The 16579-nt window shown below is 40.6% G+C and overlaps 9 protein-coding genes across 9 annotated transcripts; 6 read left to right on the top strand and 3 right to left on the bottom strand. All coding sequences in view use genetic code 12, as the record gives it.

Moving 5' to 3' along the window:
* Positions 1-77: 77 nt before the first annotated feature.
* KGF57_003639 (mitochondrial 54S ribosomal protein uL3m) lies at positions 78-911 on the bottom strand (the record flags this gene model as incomplete). Its single annotated transcript, XM_051753080.1, has 1 exon — positions 78-911. One exon carries the CDS (start codon positions 909-911, stop codon positions 78-80), a length of 834 nt encoding a protein of 277 aa, XP_051607850.1.
* Positions 912-1138: 227 nt separating this feature from the next.
* Positions 1139-1831, bottom strand: MRPL6 (mitochondrial 54S ribosomal protein uL6m; the record flags this gene model as incomplete). Its single annotated transcript, XM_051753079.1, has 1 exon — positions 1139-1831. One exon carries the CDS (start codon positions 1829-1831, stop codon positions 1139-1141), a length of 693 nt encoding a protein of 230 aa, XP_051607849.1.
* Positions 1832-2064: 233 nt separating this feature from the next.
* On the top strand, positions 2065-2616 carry KGF57_003637 (snoRNA-binding rRNA-processing protein; the record flags this gene model as incomplete). Its single annotated transcript, XM_051753077.1, has 1 exon — positions 2065-2616. One exon carries the CDS (start codon positions 2065-2067, stop codon positions 2614-2616), a length of 552 nt encoding a protein of 183 aa, XP_051607848.1.
* Positions 2617-2962: 346 nt separating this feature from the next.
* On the top strand, positions 2963-5083 carry KGF57_003636 (uncharacterized protein; the record flags this gene model as incomplete). Its single annotated transcript, XM_051753076.1, has 1 exon — positions 2963-5083. The coding sequence occupies one exon, from the start codon at positions 2963-2965 to the stop codon at positions 5081-5083; it is 2121 nt and encodes a 706-aa protein (XP_051607847.1).
* A 282-nt stretch (positions 5084-5365) lies between these two features.
* MCD4 (mannose-ethanolamine phosphotransferase) lies at positions 5366-8278 on the top strand (the record flags this gene model as incomplete). The annotated part of the gene is made up of 2 exons (XM_051753075.1): positions 5366-6919; positions 7301-8278. 2 exons carry the CDS (start codon positions 5366-5368, stop codon positions 8276-8278), a joined length of 2532 nt encoding a protein of 843 aa, XP_051607846.1.
* Positions 8279-8537: 259 nt separating this feature from the next.
* KGF57_003634 (uncharacterized protein) lies at positions 8538-9026 on the bottom strand (the record flags this gene model as incomplete). Its single annotated transcript, XM_051753074.1, has 1 exon — positions 8538-9026. One exon carries the CDS (start codon positions 9024-9026, stop codon positions 8538-8540), a length of 489 nt encoding a protein of 162 aa, XP_051607845.1.
* A 1654-nt stretch (positions 9027-10680) lies between these two features.
* IDH1 (isocitrate dehydrogenase (NAD(+))) lies at positions 10681-12072 on the top strand (the record flags this gene model as incomplete). Its single annotated transcript, XM_051753073.1, has 2 exons — positions 10681-10710; positions 11005-12072. 2 exons carry the CDS (start codon positions 10681-10683, stop codon positions 12070-12072), a joined length of 1098 nt encoding a protein of 365 aa, XP_051607844.1.
* A 580-nt stretch (positions 12073-12652) lies between these two features.
* On the top strand, positions 12653-13939 carry ADE12 (adenylosuccinate synthase; the record flags this gene model as incomplete). Its single annotated transcript, XM_051753072.1, has 1 exon — positions 12653-13939. The coding sequence occupies one exon, from the start codon at positions 12653-12655 to the stop codon at positions 13937-13939; it is 1287 nt and encodes a 428-aa protein (XP_051607843.1).
* A 217-nt stretch (positions 13940-14156) lies between these two features.
* Positions 14157-16508, top strand: DOA1 (Doa1p; the record flags this gene model as incomplete). The annotated part of the gene is made up of 1 exon (XM_051753071.1): positions 14157-16508. One exon carries the CDS (start codon positions 14157-14159, stop codon positions 16506-16508), a length of 2352 nt encoding a protein of 783 aa, XP_051607842.1.
* Positions 16509-16579: the final 71 nt, after the last annotated feature.

Below are 16579 nucleotides of genomic sequence, written 5' to 3'. Positions count from 1 at the left end.
ATCGTCACTACCTTTCATCTTTCTGTCATACTATGTCTCTTATATATATACACGAATAAAAACACAACTCGATAAACTCATTCTCTTGCGAGCTGATTCAAGGATTTACCGTACAACTTGATAGCATCAGAGATCCTCACAATCCCCTTATTTGGACCTGGAATACATCCTTTCAAAATCAAGACTCCGGCATCGCCATCCACATGCAAAACCTCCTTATTGAAATCAGTCATGTTTGAGCACCCCATCCTACCAGGCATTTTTTTCCCAGGCAAGACTCTACCAGGATTTTGATTACCTCCCATTGCACCTGGAGTTCTATGCGCTTTTGAAACACCGTGGGTTGCTCTACCACCTTTGAAATTCCAACGTTTCATAACACCAGCAAAACCCTTACCTTTAGTCACACCTTTCACATCAACCAATTGTCCCACGGCAAAGTAGTCGGCTTTGAGTTCAGTTCCCAATGGGATCAAATTGGCAGAATCACGTACTCTAAACTCACCAAACTTGTGCTTGGGCGATGTGCCTGCTTTATTAAACATCTCCAACTCGTGTAATCTAGGATAGTTTTTCAATTTGTCAATGGTACCTATGATGTTTGCGTCGTAACCAAATTCATCTCTTGTTTTATGGCCAATGACTTCGACGGAATCTATTTCCAAGACAGTGGCTGGTATTTGCTCGCCTTTGGATGTGAACCATGTGATCATTCCTTGTTTGATACCGAATAACCCTGGTCTTTCTAGTAATTGTTTACGTTTGTTGCCTTCTTCTACAGAATGGTTTTTTGACGGTGGTGCGGTTTTCAATGATGTGATGGCGTGGATGGAAGTGATTTGGGCTGCTGTTCGTATGAACTGCGTGGATACTGGAGCTAAGCTCATACTTAGCAGTTTGACACTGAACATGGTCGTCGAGTGAGGAGTGATGGTAGTTTGACGGTTATAAGATGTTGGTGTTGGTTGGTTGTTGAAGATGAAAAAAAAAAAAAATTATCAGTGAAAAAAAAAATTGTTTCAAGAATTCACCCAGCTATTAGTATTAGGCACAATATTTACAAATATGGTATTTCTGATATATACATACATACATACATACACATATAGAGCTCTGAGGGGAAGGAGAGACCTGCCATCTACTTGATCTTCCTCTCTTTGAGCACCACAGTCTCCCCATCAACAAAAATACCCTTGCCCTTGTATGGCTCAGGTTTCTTATGTTCTCTGATCAACGAGGCAAACAATTTCACTTGTTGTTTATCACAACCTTCAATAACTAATCTAGCTGGGTTGGGACTACTGACTTTCAACCCCGGAGGAACAACCAATTTCGGCGTATATGGGAACCCAATCTTCAATGCCACTACATCTTCTCCCTTTTCATTCTTTTCAATTATGGCTCTGTAACCAGTTCCAACAAACTTTACAATCGACAAATGTCCCTCACTGGTCCCTATGACTGCATTCTGTATTGCCGAGCGTATAGTGCCCCATAGCGACCTTTGTGTTTTATTATGTGGTCTCTCAACTTTAACAGTGATTTGTTGGCTGTTACCTCCATCATCTTCTCCTTTTGGGGTGTGGATGTGTATGAATTTAGGTAATTCTGTTCTGAGTGCACCAAGCGGGCCCTTGACTACAATCTGTCTGTCGAGGACAAATCTCTTGTTTCTTTTCGTGAATGATTTGCAAAATTCAATAGGGATAGATTCGATTGCGTATGACACACCATCATTGATTTTGATTGGTTTCTTTCCTATGTTTGACAAGCAGAGCTTGGATGTAGAGAAATGGCGTGCTGAAGTACGCCATATCGAGGAGGTGATCATTGTCTTGATATTGTTGAAACCTATCTAACATGTCAAATCGTTTTGAAAAAAAATTTGAGAGGAAAAAAAAAAAAAAAAAAAAAAAAGAAAACGAAACCATGTTTGGTGTGTGTGTATTGGCTGCTACCACTTTCGAAAAAGACTTGACTTCTTTACATCTCATCTCCTTTTTCTTTTTTAAGGACATCATCATACAGAACTTTGTGCATATAGGAAGGACATCAGTAGGAAAGATGGTTAGAGCATTGAAACATCATGAGAAGAAGCTTTTAAAGAAAGTAGACTTCCTTGATTGGAAGCAAGACCAAGGACATCGAGACACTCAGGTGACGAGAACTTACCATATTCAAAATAGAGAAGATTATCACAAATACAACAAGATATGCGGTGATATCAGAAAACTTGCCCATAAATTATCATTACTCAAACCAACTGATCCATTTCGTATAAAACATGAGCAACTATTACTCGAAAAGCTATATAATATGGGAGTCCTAGCTACAAAATCGAAAATAAGTGATTTGGAAAACAAAGTGACAGTCAGTGCGCTTTGTCGAAGAAGGATTGGGGTGGTTATGTGCAGGCTCAAGATGGCAGAGACTTTGGGGGATGCCGTTAAGTTTGTTGAACAAGGGCACGTCAGAGTAGGGCCCAATGTTATTACTGATCCTGCTTACCTTGTGACGCGAAACCTCGAGGATTACTTGACTTGGGTTGATAGCTCCAAGATTAAGAGAAACTTGCTTAAGTATAGAAACAAGATCGATGATTATGAGTTGTCGTGAGTTTGGATGCCTTGTGTGTAGGTTTTATAATACATTTTAGAATACATTTCTGTGTGGCTCCTGTAGCATTGCTCATTCTAATCACTATTTAGCAATTCTAAAGCACAGTTTTATCCACCAGAGTACCACCCACTGTCTATGTGATGTTAAGTGGTTCATCCTCTTCCTTCCACGTTGTACAAAACAAAGAAAACACCAGAATTTTTTTACGCAAAAACAACACCCACAGAGCCACCAGAATACCATCGAAAGTATAAATCCATCAACAGCAAGTAATTCAAAGTTTGATTCATTGTACAGAACTTTTCAGCTTCTTGTATATGCTATGGTTTGATTGACTGGCGGAATGTCCTTACCAACAATAAATCATTTCCAGTCACTTGGGGTTACTCCCACTACTCCGTTCACCGACATCAAACGGGCTTACAGAAAACTTTCCTTGAAATACCACCCAGACAAGACGCCAGACAAAGCTCATCACGAGAAATTTAAAGAGATCAATTCTGCTTTCGAAGTGATACGTGATCATTATGAAAAATTTAGCACCGCTTCGAGTGCACAAGTGCCTCCCTCGACTGCTGCACCCAAGGCAACTTTCTTTGCGTATCAACAATTTGCAACTTCGAACGGTGGCCAAACTTTTACAAACCGACATTACTTTAGCCGCTTTTCAAACACCGAACATACTGCGTCAAATGTTCGCAACGGTGCACATGCCCGTGGTCACACGAGCGAAGATGCATATTTTCAAGCATTTCACAAATCTCAAGAACAACGAAGGAAAGCTTCTCAAGAAGCGGCCGAGGCCGCAAGAAGAGATCGCGAAAGGTTGGTGGAGATCCTCAAAGCAGAAGCAGAGGCGAAGAGAAGAGAAGAGATGCAAAGAGCCGAATCCAGGAGGAAAGAGCTTGAGAAGATGGAGGAAGAGAGGAAAAGAATGGACGCTCAGAGGAAACAGAGGCAGCCGTCGACAAACACAACATCTTCTCCTTCTGAAGAGATGAACGATCCATCAAAAGGTACAAAAAGCCCATCAGGGCTATCTGGTGACAGCTCAGATGACGAAGATGACCCTTTTGAGCATAAACAACTGCACTCAAGTGGCGCAAAGAAGGACAAGGAATATCAGGATGCAAAGCAAAGGCGGCGAGATATGGTTGATGCTGCGGAATTGGCTGACGAGGTTTTGAAAAGCCAGTTTGGCCTTGATAGCACGGACAAATATTACAAGACCAGAAGTGGTAAATCACGCGATGGTAACGAAAATCATACGCCTCCTAGTAAACGACGGAAAGATGACAAGTCTAGTCGCTCGAATAGACCAAGATCTGGAGCAGCTACAGATCCAATTATATTGGAGGACGATTTTTCTGACATTGAGCCGATAGAAATATCTGACGGACCAGACATTCAGGATGATGGTGTTAATGCTGATGACGATGAATTTGGAATTGCCGATGAAACAACACGTGATAAAACTTTGAACAACGAGTCAAGGAAATCTTTTAATTCTAGTGCCACAGGAGCCAAGAATGGCGATCGTACAGCAACAGAGAGCACAACCGATGCTGACTATGATCCGAGGAAATTGGATGAGTACATACCACTAAAAGTGAAACCAAAGGTTCCTCCTAGAAGTGGCACAACTGTACTGTCGAGATCAGATTCCAAGCAAGCTTTTGTCTCGTCCCCAGGCAGAGGAATCTCGCCATCAACATCCACTTACACGCGACATCGTGCGACCTCTCCCCATAAAAGATCCAAAATTAGTACAGACAGAGAATTGTCTGCCTTCGATATGGGAAACTTCAATTTGAATGTGGGCGATATTGAAGAAGTTGACTACCGTGATTTGGGAGAAAGTCTACCAGATTCCGAAAAGAGAAAGCAACCTTCTAACGTGGGGAATGTTGCATATAACACAAGGAGTACCCGCAGAAATCAACCTCGTTTCACTGACGGAACTTCCAAGGCTGAAACGTTGTCTACACCGTTGAATAAGAATACCGTGCGTGGACATTCTGTTACCAGTCCCACAACCAGTTATGAGAAACTGAATCGACCTGACTTGACGGTCCTAGACTTTCATGCGTCTCCCAACGTTCACAACTTCACCTCACCTCAGCCACCAACACTTGATTTTGGACCTGATATCAGCCGAAGCAGGTGGAATCGTTACGTCAAGTCTATGGTGAGTTACCAAAAGTCATTTTTGGAGTATAAGAAACTTATAGTTCAGTATCAGGTTGAAAGAACACAAAAGGACTTTGAGCATTTTGACGCGGTGAATGATTTGAGCGGAGATCAAGCAAATTTGACGGTGTATAGTACATGCTTGAAGCGAGATCTTGAAGTAATGACTCAGTTTCAAGAGGCTTTACGTGTCTTCAGTTTTAATATGGAGATGTTTAGGCAAAACTGTCTGTGGATCAGCAAAGTTAGAGAAAATGATCCTAGTTGGACTTGAAGTTGAGAGAAACAAGTATATAGGGGGACGCTCTTCTTGTCCCACCCACGTTTACTGTACAAACTGTAAAAAGAATATATACCTTGGAGGTTTGATCTGTAGAAAGCAGACACAAAAAAAATAAAAGATCCAAAATTTATTATGCAGACCGCGTCTTTCTCTCTCTCTCTCTCTCTCTCTTTAACACGTCATAAATACACTCCAAAAGAGGTCTACTTTCATCTTCTTCCTTCAGTCACTCGTTACAGTTGTTCAAACGACGCAGCTTTTATCACATAAGCAATGGACAGGAACAGGAAATTGCTCCTAGCTGTGGGGTTGTTATTCCATTTCTTCTACCTATGGTCCATCTTTGACATTTATTTCGTCCTGCCATTGGTTCATGGCATGGACCACCACGTTTCCACTTATGAACCACCAGCGAAAAGAATTTTCCTTATTGTGGGAGATGGTCTCAGAGCTGACAAGACATTTCAAAAATTGACTCATCCAAGAACAGGCGAGTACAAATACTTGGCACCGTATTTGCGAAGTTTAGCATTGAATAATGGAACGTGGGGGATCTCAAATACTAGAATGCCCACGGAGTCACGTCCGGGGCATGTTGCAATGATTGCTGGGTTCTATGAGGACGTGTCTGCGGTTACTAAAGGCTGGAAAGAGAATCCAGTGAATTTCGACTCATTCTTTAATCAATCCAAGCATACGTATTCCTTTGGTAGTCCCGATATCTTGCCAATGTTTGCGTATGGAGATGGTGTTGTGCCTGGGAGAATTGATGTTTGCATGTATGGACACGAGTTTGAAGATTTCAGCAAGAGTTCAATAGAGTTGGATTCGTTTGTGTTTAAACATTTCGATGACCTTTTGACTAATCTGACAAGGAATGCGACATTGCATGATGAATTGCATCAGGATGGAAATGTGTTTTTCTTGCATTTGTTGGGTCCAGACACGGCTGGGCACGCTTATCGTCCTTATTCTGCCGAGTATTATGAAAACATCGAATATATAGACACGATGTTGCAAAAGGTTGTGCCACAGATCAATGAATTCTTTGGTGATGATAAGACAGCATTTGTGTTTACTGCTGATCATGGGATGTCAGATTTTGGATCACATGGAGATGGTCATCCTGATAATACTAGAACACCTTTGATTGCGTGGGGGGCAGGGCTTAACAAGCCGGTTCTCTTGAAGGATGTGGAACATTTAGAGGCGCAAGTACTCAAACAGGATCCAATTGCAAGCGGATTTGAATCTACCTATTTTGACACGTGGGAGATGGATCATTTAGTGAGAAATGATGTGAACCAAGCCGATATTGCTTCGTTGATGGCGTATTTGATTGGTGCCAATTACCCAGCAAACTCTGTTGGTGAATTGCCATTGGGCTATATCGATGCCACTCCACAAAACAAGATTAAGGCTCTTTACGCAAATGCGTTAGCCATAGTTGAACAATACATTGTCAAGGAGAAGGAAGTTTACAATCACCAGTTCAAATTCAAGCCATATGAGCCATTTACAGAAAAATCGATCAAGGATTATCAAAGAGAGATTGAAAGTATAATTGTGTTGTTGAAAGACACACCAGATGAAGAAGTTGAAAAATTGGCGATTGAAATCACAGAAGAGTTGATGAAAAAGACATTGGCTGGGTTGAATTATTTGACCACGTACAACTGGGCTTTACTTCGTTCGATTGTGACTTTGGGCTTCTTTGGATGGATTGCTTACTCATTCATTTTATTCTTGAAACTTTTCATCTTATCAAGGTATGATTTGAAAAAAGTCAAGAGTCTGTATTCGCCAGTGGTCTTGGCGTCGTTCCTGGTCTTGGGTCTATCTCTCGGATACTTGCTATTCTATCAGAGGTCGCCATTTAATTATTACATGTACACTGCTTTCCCCCTTTACTTCTGGTACACAATTACTGTTGAGTATCAATATTTGATTGATGGGTTAGGAGAGTTATTCCGCGGTGTTTCACTTTCGGGAAAGACACTCATTGTCATCAGCTTCCTTGGGATGTACGAAGGTATAGCCTATGGGTTTTTTGAAAGGTTTACTTTTTCAATTATTTTTTGCATTGTTGGTGTTTATCCAGTCTTTGTTCTGGGATCTGAAAAGATATCCGGGTTGATGAAATTTTTGTGGTTTTTCAGTTGTTTATTCATGTGCATCTTTACCAATTTGAGCCCGATCAAGACTGAGAATTTGCTCTTGATAAACTTGGGCTCAATTCTTGCATTCGTCATCAGTATTGTGGGATTCAATGAAGTTGAAACGAGAAGCTATGATATTAGTGCTGCACTGAAAGTGATTACATGGGCACAAATACTTGCCATTCCCCTAATCACCTACGCTACTGACGTATCTGTATGTTCATTACAATCAAGAAATGGTCTTCCATTGCACTCACAAGTTCTTGGCTGGATCACGTTCATCGCGTCGCTAATAGTTCTTCCTGTGCTTCATTCCATCTTCCCATCAAAAGATTACCGCTATAGATTATTGATTGTATTTATCACATTTGTGCCAACCTTTGTCATCTTCACCATTTCCTATGAATTGTTGTTCTACATTGGGTTTTCATTGGTGTTGTTGCAATGGCTCACAATTGAAGAGTTCTTGAAGCATTCACAGGCAGAAATAGTGAAGGAGCACAAAGAGACGGGAAAATTGCCACAGGGGTACTGGGTGCAAGTCATTAGAATTGCCATTATTGGCTTCTTCTTTTTACAAGTTGCATTCTTTGGAACTGGTAATGTCTCATCGATATCGTCATTCTCGTTGGATTCAGTGTACCGATTGATACCAGTTTTCAGTCCGTTTGCAATGGGAGCGTTACTAATGATCAAGCTCATCATTCCATATGTGTTACTCTCTACGTGCTTGGGCATAATGAATCATCAATTGGAGGTTAAACGATTTACAATATCCACATTGATTATATCAACCAGTGATCTTCTTTCTTTGAATTTTTTCTTTTTGGTGCGGACCGAGGGATCGTGGTTGGATATTGGAGTATCTATTTCAAACTATTGTTTAGCGATCTTATCCTCGTTGTTTATGTTGATTTTGGAGTTGATTAGCTCGGTTGTATTGAGTGGTGTTGAATATACTCAATCGAGCAAAAAGTTGGATTACGAACCTATTAGTTATAGACTTCGGAGAAAGAAAGACACATAGAGATTTTCAAAAATAAAAGTTAGATTTGCGTTTTATTGTATGCCATGGTGTAGATTGAAGTGAGTCTCAGTTTGATAGCAGTACTTGACATAACATGCTTGTTCGGGCCAGTTCTACAAAGGATGGGGTTTAAAGTACTTCAGTCCAACCCCCCCCCCCCCTTCGTCTCTCCGTCTCCCCTCATCACTCTGTCCCCAACTTGTAAGTGACTCGTGTGTTCGCGACTTCTTTTTTCTCATCAAAAACTCGAGCGAAACGTTTATTCAGGTACATCCAATCCGACTCTATTGGCCGTCTTGGATACGTTTTCTTGTTGGTCCATCAATAACCCCGGATTGTATCTCACCAACAATTCGAAATATTCCCGCTGATTTTTCAAGAATGTAGCCACATTGTTCAAGTTGTTCAATTCGTAGCTGGAATTGATACCTACTTTGTCACCAATGATGTTATGTAACGTGGATAAGTCTTGCAATTCGGCAGGTTGGTTGGACACATCCGAGGAAGTGGAGGAAGGGCTCTCTTGTAACTTACTTTTCTTTAATGACTCGAGCTTGCTGTTGATGTCATCCACTGGTTTACCATCCCTTTGAGCAACTGACTTTAAATATGAGTAGTAGGCTGTGAGTTTGGTGTTTTCCTTTTGCTTCTGTGCTGCTAAAGTCTTGGCTTCGTACGCAAGTAGTTCTTGATATATGTTGCGGTAAAGCTGTTTGAATGTGGGGAATGTCTTGAGAGCAATCGTCATTGGATAGAAGTGAAGTATGGTGTAGAGATGTGTAAGGCTCTTGACCTGCTCTGGTGAAAGTTTTCTCAAATTCGAAATTTTCCAGTGTCGTGTTTTCACGACATTAAATCTCGTTTTGCCGTTTTTGCCGTTTTTGCCGTTCTTGCCGTTGTGAATCTGAAATTTTCAGCGGTTGAGAGCCAACGGCCATAAGGTACAGTAAGTAAAAACTGAACAACTGGGTCAACAGGTCATCGGAGTGTACTGTCGGATATGTCACAAGTAACATTTGTTAGACACATACTCTTCGAATATGATTGTGGTGATGCATATTTAGCCCTTTATATCTCGCACTTTTCGGGTCGCCCAAAAGTGTGTGTGTGTGCGTGCGTAACAACCGCTGAGGATTAGAAAAGAAACGCTATATAGAAACTACCCCATTAGTTGAGACAAGGTCCTTTCTAATGTCGGAAAAGCCACTATACTCCAATTGTTACGGTGGATTTATCTTACATCTGGCCAGTTTTGTCAGTATCGAGAGGTAGTCGAAGTTTTGCACAGATTGCGGATAGGGGTCGTTTCGTCTGCGGTAAATTCGAAAATTTTTATGGCAAACCACTCCTTTAAATGCATGAAACAAAATTTGAGGAAATTGGAAAATACAAGGACGTCACTATACTCTAAAGGCAATTTCAAATAACTTTTGTTAGAGGTACTATGGGTGATTTGTTTGTTGTTAGCCAAGTACTCACATCCCTCACACCAACTTGAAGGAGTAACCTATGCGGCTTTTCTTCATTTTGTGCGTGCCTTCGGAGTTTGAATTTCTTTTGTTGGCGTATTGACCAATCAAATAACTGAATTTCGATTTTTTGGAAATTGGTGTATATCTTCCAAATGAAGGATGTTGCTTCGTTTTTGAACAAAGTAGAACTAATGCAAGAGAAGTGTGGGCTACAGCAGTACCACATACATGAGTTAAGCGAAGCTCCTCTCCTCTTCTTCGAGTCCAACCATATCATCAATAAATTCTGATTTCGGAGTCGAACTAATTATTTTTCCTATGTGAGTGAGCACACAAAAGACAATTTATAAAGCCGAAGACATCAAGTTGTAAGAGAGTTGACAATGTCCGGCGGGTGCAATTGGTCCTTTGTAGGGGAGTTGAAAGGAAGCGTTGGGTCGGTGAATCCTTGAGTGATACACACGATATAGCAATTGTGTGTGTATGGGGAGGCTCTAGTTGCGGCAGCTCCTTTTCCTTTTTGCAACAATGCAACAAATTCAATGCATGAAAAATAAAAGGACTTAAATACCAGCAATGACAAAACATAGTCGAGACTTTCCTTGACAGTACCTCTGTACTTACTTGTTCCAAGTACGTTACTTTTCAGAAGGCCCTTATTGCTTGCTGCACCATTCTATTCTCAAATGCAAATTGTACAGTAAAATGTTATTAAAAATTAAATAGACTACTACAAAGACGGAAGTGAAAATAAAAAAAAATAAAAATAAAAAAAAAATAAAAAATAAAAAAAAAAGAAAAAGAATCTAAAATTCTCATTTCAATTCATCGAAGAAAGGGAAAAAAAAAAAAGAACCAAAGTTACATCCTCTACTTCATCTTGAACAACAAGGCACAATTCTACAAATCTATTCCTTTCAAACAATCACAATGCTTAGAACTATAGCTTCTGCTCAAAGAGTATGTGCACGGCATCTTTCAATTACAACACACATCTTCTTTTGGATTTTTTTTTTTTTTTTGTTTACCCAAGTTCATCACCACAGCACGGACTTTATTTTTCTTTGCTTTTCAAAGGGAGTAGTTTATCCGAGTATCCAATCAGAAATGACACCGTCTTTTTGATTGCAACTTGCAACTTACAACTTGCTGAGGATATGCATTCTCTGCAGCAAAGATGAACTAGCTTGTCAGACTGATGATTGAATTTGGTGTTGTGCAACCGACAGATTTACTAACAGATGATTTTTCTAGTCTGCAATTCGTTCATTTGCTACCTTCTCTTCACCAGAATCGGTCTTGCCAAAGAAGTATGGTGGAAGATACACTGTTACTTTGATTCCAGGTGATGGTGCAGGTAAAGAAATCACCGATTCAGTTAAAACCATTTTCAAATCTCAAAATGTTCCAATTGATTGGGAAGTTGTTGAAGTTAGTGGTGTTGCTGGCGATTCAGGAAAGCACCATGGTGTTGATGAAGCCGTCGAGTCATTAAAGAGAAACAAAGTTGGTTTGAAAGGTATCTTGTACACTCCATCCGACAAGTCAGGAAAGTCTCTTAATGTTGCGTTGAGAAAAGAATTGGACATTTATGCTTCATTGGTCTTGATCAAGAACATTCCTGGTGTCAAGGGTATTTACGATGGTATTGACTTTGCTTTAGTTAGAGAAAACACTGAAGGTGAGTACTCAGGTTTGGAACATCAATCGTACCCAGGTGTTGTTGAATCCATGAAGGTTATTACTAGATTCAAGTCTGAAAGAATTGCCAAGTTTGCTTTTGATTTCGCTGAAAAGAACAATAGAAAATTAGTTACTGCTATCCACAAGGCAAACATTATGAAATTGGGTGATGGTTTATTCAGGCAAACAGTTAAGGATGTTGCTCAAGACTACTCCGGTATTGCCGTTAATGATTTGATTGTTGATAACGCATCTATGCAAGCTGTTGCCAAGCCACAACAATTTGACGTTTTGGTCACTCCAAACTTGTACGGTTCCATCTTGTCCAACATTGGTGCTGCTTTGATTGGTGGCCCAGGTTTGGTTCCAGGTGCCAACTTTGGTAGAGAATACGCTGTTTTCGAACCAGGTTGTCGTCACGTTGGTTTGGATATTGAAGGTAGAAACAGTGCCAACCCAACAGCAATGATTTTATCTGCTACTATGATGTTGAGACATTTGGGATTGAATGAACACGCCGATAAGATTGCTCAAGCTACTTACGATGTTATTGCTGAAGGTAATGTCAGAACTAAGGATATTGGCGGAACTTCATCAACTACAGAATTTACTGACGCAATTGTCAACAAATTGGATTAAAGAGAGAAGAATGAGGATAAGGAGGCAGATGAACAGACTGCAAGTTGGTGTTTTTAGCATTAAGTAAAACGCTCTAGACTATAATCGGATGACATCGAATACACAGGTAGGGTTCTCAGTAGTCGACCACTATTTTGAAACGTGCTCTAGTTGTGATGATGATACGATCCTGTATATAAAGAAAGACTATGCAATCTGCCAGTGAGGGACTACAGTCGCAAAAGGCAAGGAGCGAGCGACACTTTTTGCATACATGGGTTTGCCAGTGTCACCTAGTCTAATATGAGTCCGAGCAAGTGATTCGCTTTGCTCTGCATGGCTGCGCCTCCACATTCTTGCGTCCTTCTGGGGTCAGGGTCATCACACGAGTCGTGCATTACTCAATTTTCTAATGACTTCTGACATCGTCGTCCAATTTTAAATCTCTCGATTCAATTTAATTTTTTTATTTTTTTTCCATGCCGAATCTGACTCTTCTTTCGTTCTAACGGTTTGCAATCGTTCAACTTTTGGGGTAACTATACACTCTCAAAAGTTCCTAACCTGCTAGATTCACTATTCATACAACCTAAAAGAAGCCATGTGTGACGTTGTTTTAGGAGCCCAATGGGGTGACGAAGGAAAAGGAAAATTAGTCGACTTGTTATGTGATGACATTGATGTTTGTGCTAGATGTCAAGGAGGTAACAATGCCGGACACACTATTGTTGTCGATGGCAAGAAGTTCGATTTCCACATGTTGCCCAGTGGATTGGTCAATCCTAAATGTGAAAATGTTATTGGATCAGGAGTTGTTGTTCATGTCCCTTCATTTTTTGAAGAGTTGTCAAATTTGGAATCAAAGGGATTGGACTGCCGTGGCCGTTTATTTGTCAGTTCTAGAGCTCATTTGGTTTTCGATTTCCATCAAAGAACTGACAAATTGAAAGAAGCTGAATTGTCTGAAAACAAGAAATCCATTGGTACTACAGGTAAAGGTATCGGACCAACTTATTCCACCAAGGCTTCAAGATCTGGTATTAGAGTTCATCACTTGGTCAACCCTGACCCAAGAGCATGGGACGAGTTCAAGACTAGATACATGAGATTAGTTGAGTCGAGAATGAAGAGGTATGGTGAGTTTGACTATGACTATGAAAAGGAATTGGCTAAGTATGCCAAGTACAGAGAAGAATTGAGACCATTTGTTGTTGACACCGTTGAGTACATGCACGAGGCTATTGAAAAGAAAAAGAAAATCTTGGTTGAAGGCGCCAACGCCTTGATGTTGGATATTGATTTCGGTACTTATCCATACGTTACTTCCTCGTCTACTGGTATTGGTGGTGTGTTAACAGGATTGGGTATTCCACCAAAGACAATTAGAAACATTTACGGTGTTGTTAAAGCGTACACTACTAGAGTCGGTGAAGGTCCCTTCCCAACTGAACAATTGAACTCTGTTGGTGAAACTTTACAAGATGTGGGAGCGGAATATGGTGTCACCACTGGAAGAAAAAGAAGATGTGGTTGGTTAGACTTGGTTGTGTTGAGGTACTCAACTTTGATCAATGGTTACACTTCATTAAACATCACCAAGTTGGATGTTTTAGATAAATTTAAAGAAATTCAAGTTGGTGTTGCTTACAAGTTGAATGGTAAAGAATTGAAAAGTTTCCCTGAAGATTTGATCGACTTGGGAAATGTTGAAGTTGTTTACGAAACTTTACCAGGTTGGGAAACTGATATCACCAAGATAAAGAAGTATGAAGATTTGCCTGAAAATGCAAAGAAGTATCTCAAATTTATTGAAGATTATCTTAAGGTCCCTATTCAATGGGTTGGTACTGGTCCAGCTAGAGATTCGATGTTGGTAAAAGAGCACTGAAATAAACAACAAGGTGTTTAGTTTATACTATAGGTTAGATTTAGATTTAGATGTTATATTACATGCGAGGTTTGTAGAAATGGGATTACTGTGGTTGTATAATTTTGCTTTGCTGCATACTGGGCTACCAATTTCAAATCAAATCTCTTTTTTGGAAGTTTTGTTTGCCACTTTGGCTGTCAAAAATAACATTTAATTTCTGAAGACGCATATAATAATGACGTATAAACTCAGTTCTACGTTATCAGGGCACGAACAAGATGTCAGGGGTTTGGCAAGCTCAGCAATTGAGGATGATCCCGTCATCGTTTCAGTGCTGAGAGATTCCACCACAAGGGTTTGGAATCATGTCAATACTTCACTGACAACAGATTCAAGAATACTTTTCCACTCGCCTACTAAATCTTTCATCAACTCTGTTTCCATAGTTGGGCCCGCTGGAATAGGAGAGGAACTAGTGGCTAGTGGTGGACAAGATGCCATGATATACTTGAGCGACATAAACAATCAAACGGTGGGCAGTTTAGACCAAGATGGGAAATACCAATTGATTGGCCACGAGGGGAATGTTTGTGCCATGGATTTTGCTCATGGTGAATTCATCTCCAGTTCATGGGATACAACAGCAATTGTGTGGAACTTGCAAGAGTTTGTACCCAAATTCATTCTCAAGGGGCATGAGTCTTCAGTTTGGGATTGCAAAGTTGTCAATAACAAGAACCAATACCTAACTGCATCCGCTGACAAATCAATTAGACTATGGCAAGGGGATCGCGAGATTCAAAAGTTTTTAGGCCATACTGATGTCGTTCGAAAGTTGTTGTTGTTACCCGGAGGCAACCAGTTTGTATCTAGTGCTAATGACGGCACTATAAAAGTATGGGACTTACAAGCTGGTCGGATTTTGAAAACCCTTTTTGGGCATGATTCTTTTGTATACGATTTGGCTTTGTTGCCCAACGGAAATCTAGTGTCAACTGGTGAAGACCGTACGGTACGAATTTGGGATGTATCAAAAGGCGAAGCATTGCAAGTGATTACATTGCCATGTATTTCTGTTTGGTGTGTCACAGTTTTGAGCAATGGTGATTTTGCCATTGGTGGATCTGATAATTTAATTCGTGTTTTCACTCTGAATTCTGAGCGAGTTGCCTCCCAAGATGAATTGAGAGCCTTTACAGAAGCTGTCCAATCGTCATCAATATCAGAACAATCTTTGGATGATTTGAAGAAAACCGATATCCCTGGCGTAGAAGCGTTGGCAAGCCCCGGCAAGAAGGAAGGAGCAACCATCATGGTCAAAACTGTGGATGGGACAATTGAAGCACATCAATGGTCAGGTGGTGAGTGGCACAAGATTGGTGATGTTGTTGGAGGAGCAAGCTCTGCCAAGAAACAAATCTTTGATGGAAAGGAATACGATTATGTATTTGATGTGGATATCAAGGATGGCGAGCCACCATTGAAATTGCCATACAATTTGAACCAGAATCCGTACACGGTGGCGGAGAAATTCCTTGCCGATAACGAGTTGCCTTCGTCATATACTGATGAAGTTGTGAGGTTTTTAGAGACAAATACTGCGGGTGCCAAGTTGAGTGAAGGGGCTGCTGACCAGGAACCACAGCCATCTACAGCAGTAGCTAGTGATCCGTACTCTGATGCATATGCTAGACAACAAGGACAATCAGAGACTCATCCTGCAACATCGATCATCCCCGAAACTCAGTTCATTTCGTACAAGGAGTTCAAACAGGACTCGATAACGAATGGTTTGAAAAAGTTGAACCTGTCGCAAGATCAATCTAAACAATTCACATTGGAGGAAATCTCGTCTATTGAGTCGCTGATATCCAATTTATCGTCTAGTGATGCAGTGGAATTGGTTTTGCAACACGCCAACAAAATCACTTCATCATGGGTGACGTCTTCCAAGTTGATTGGTTACGATTTGATCCGACTTGCAATTCCAAAAATCACAGCTCACGATTATTTGCGCAATGAAGCTATCGCCGAGTCAGTATCTAAACTGATTGAGTCAGGGTTGGACGTTGTTGATTTGTCAAACGCTACATTGTTTATGATGATTATCAAAGTATTGGTCAATTTCATAGACACCGCTGGATTCAGTCAAGCATTCATCGACCCCTTCAATGGCGATCCCACAAAGTATATCTTCAACACTCCATTCCAAAATATCTTGACTCAAGTCGGCGACAGAGCCACGAAATTAGACCCCTCAGCTAAGCTTTACGGTGCAGCGATTACGGCATTGGCCACTTTTATATATGATTTGTCAACTATCCAAATCAAGACCAAAGGATTGAATTGTCACTCGTCCATTTCGGCTGCTCCTGTATTGAAACTTGTCGACAAAATCGGAGACGTTGTTGTAAACTCCTCAGCCGAAGCCGGGTATCGATTGGCTATAGCTTATGGAAATTATAAGCATGTTGGAGCCTATACAACTTCTTCTAGGTTTCCAAATTGGTTGAGCAAATGGCGTGAGTCGTATGGATCCAAGGAAAAGAGGTTTAGTGATCTTGCACATGACTTGACCCTTTTATAGAGATACTCCTACACGTATATATGAGTCAATACAGTGATGAAGGACACCCTTTTTGTTTGAACAAAATATCT

Source organism: Candida theae (assembly GCF_024610275.1).
Source record: "Candida theae strain CBS 12239 chromosome Unknown scaffold8, whole genome shotgun sequence".
Lineage (NCBI taxonomy): Eukaryota > Fungi > Ascomycota > Pichiomycetes > Serinales > Debaryomycetaceae > Lodderomyces > Lodderomyces theae.
Note: the sequence above shows the minus strand (reverse complement) of the source record. Positions and strands in the feature narration are given on the sequence as shown.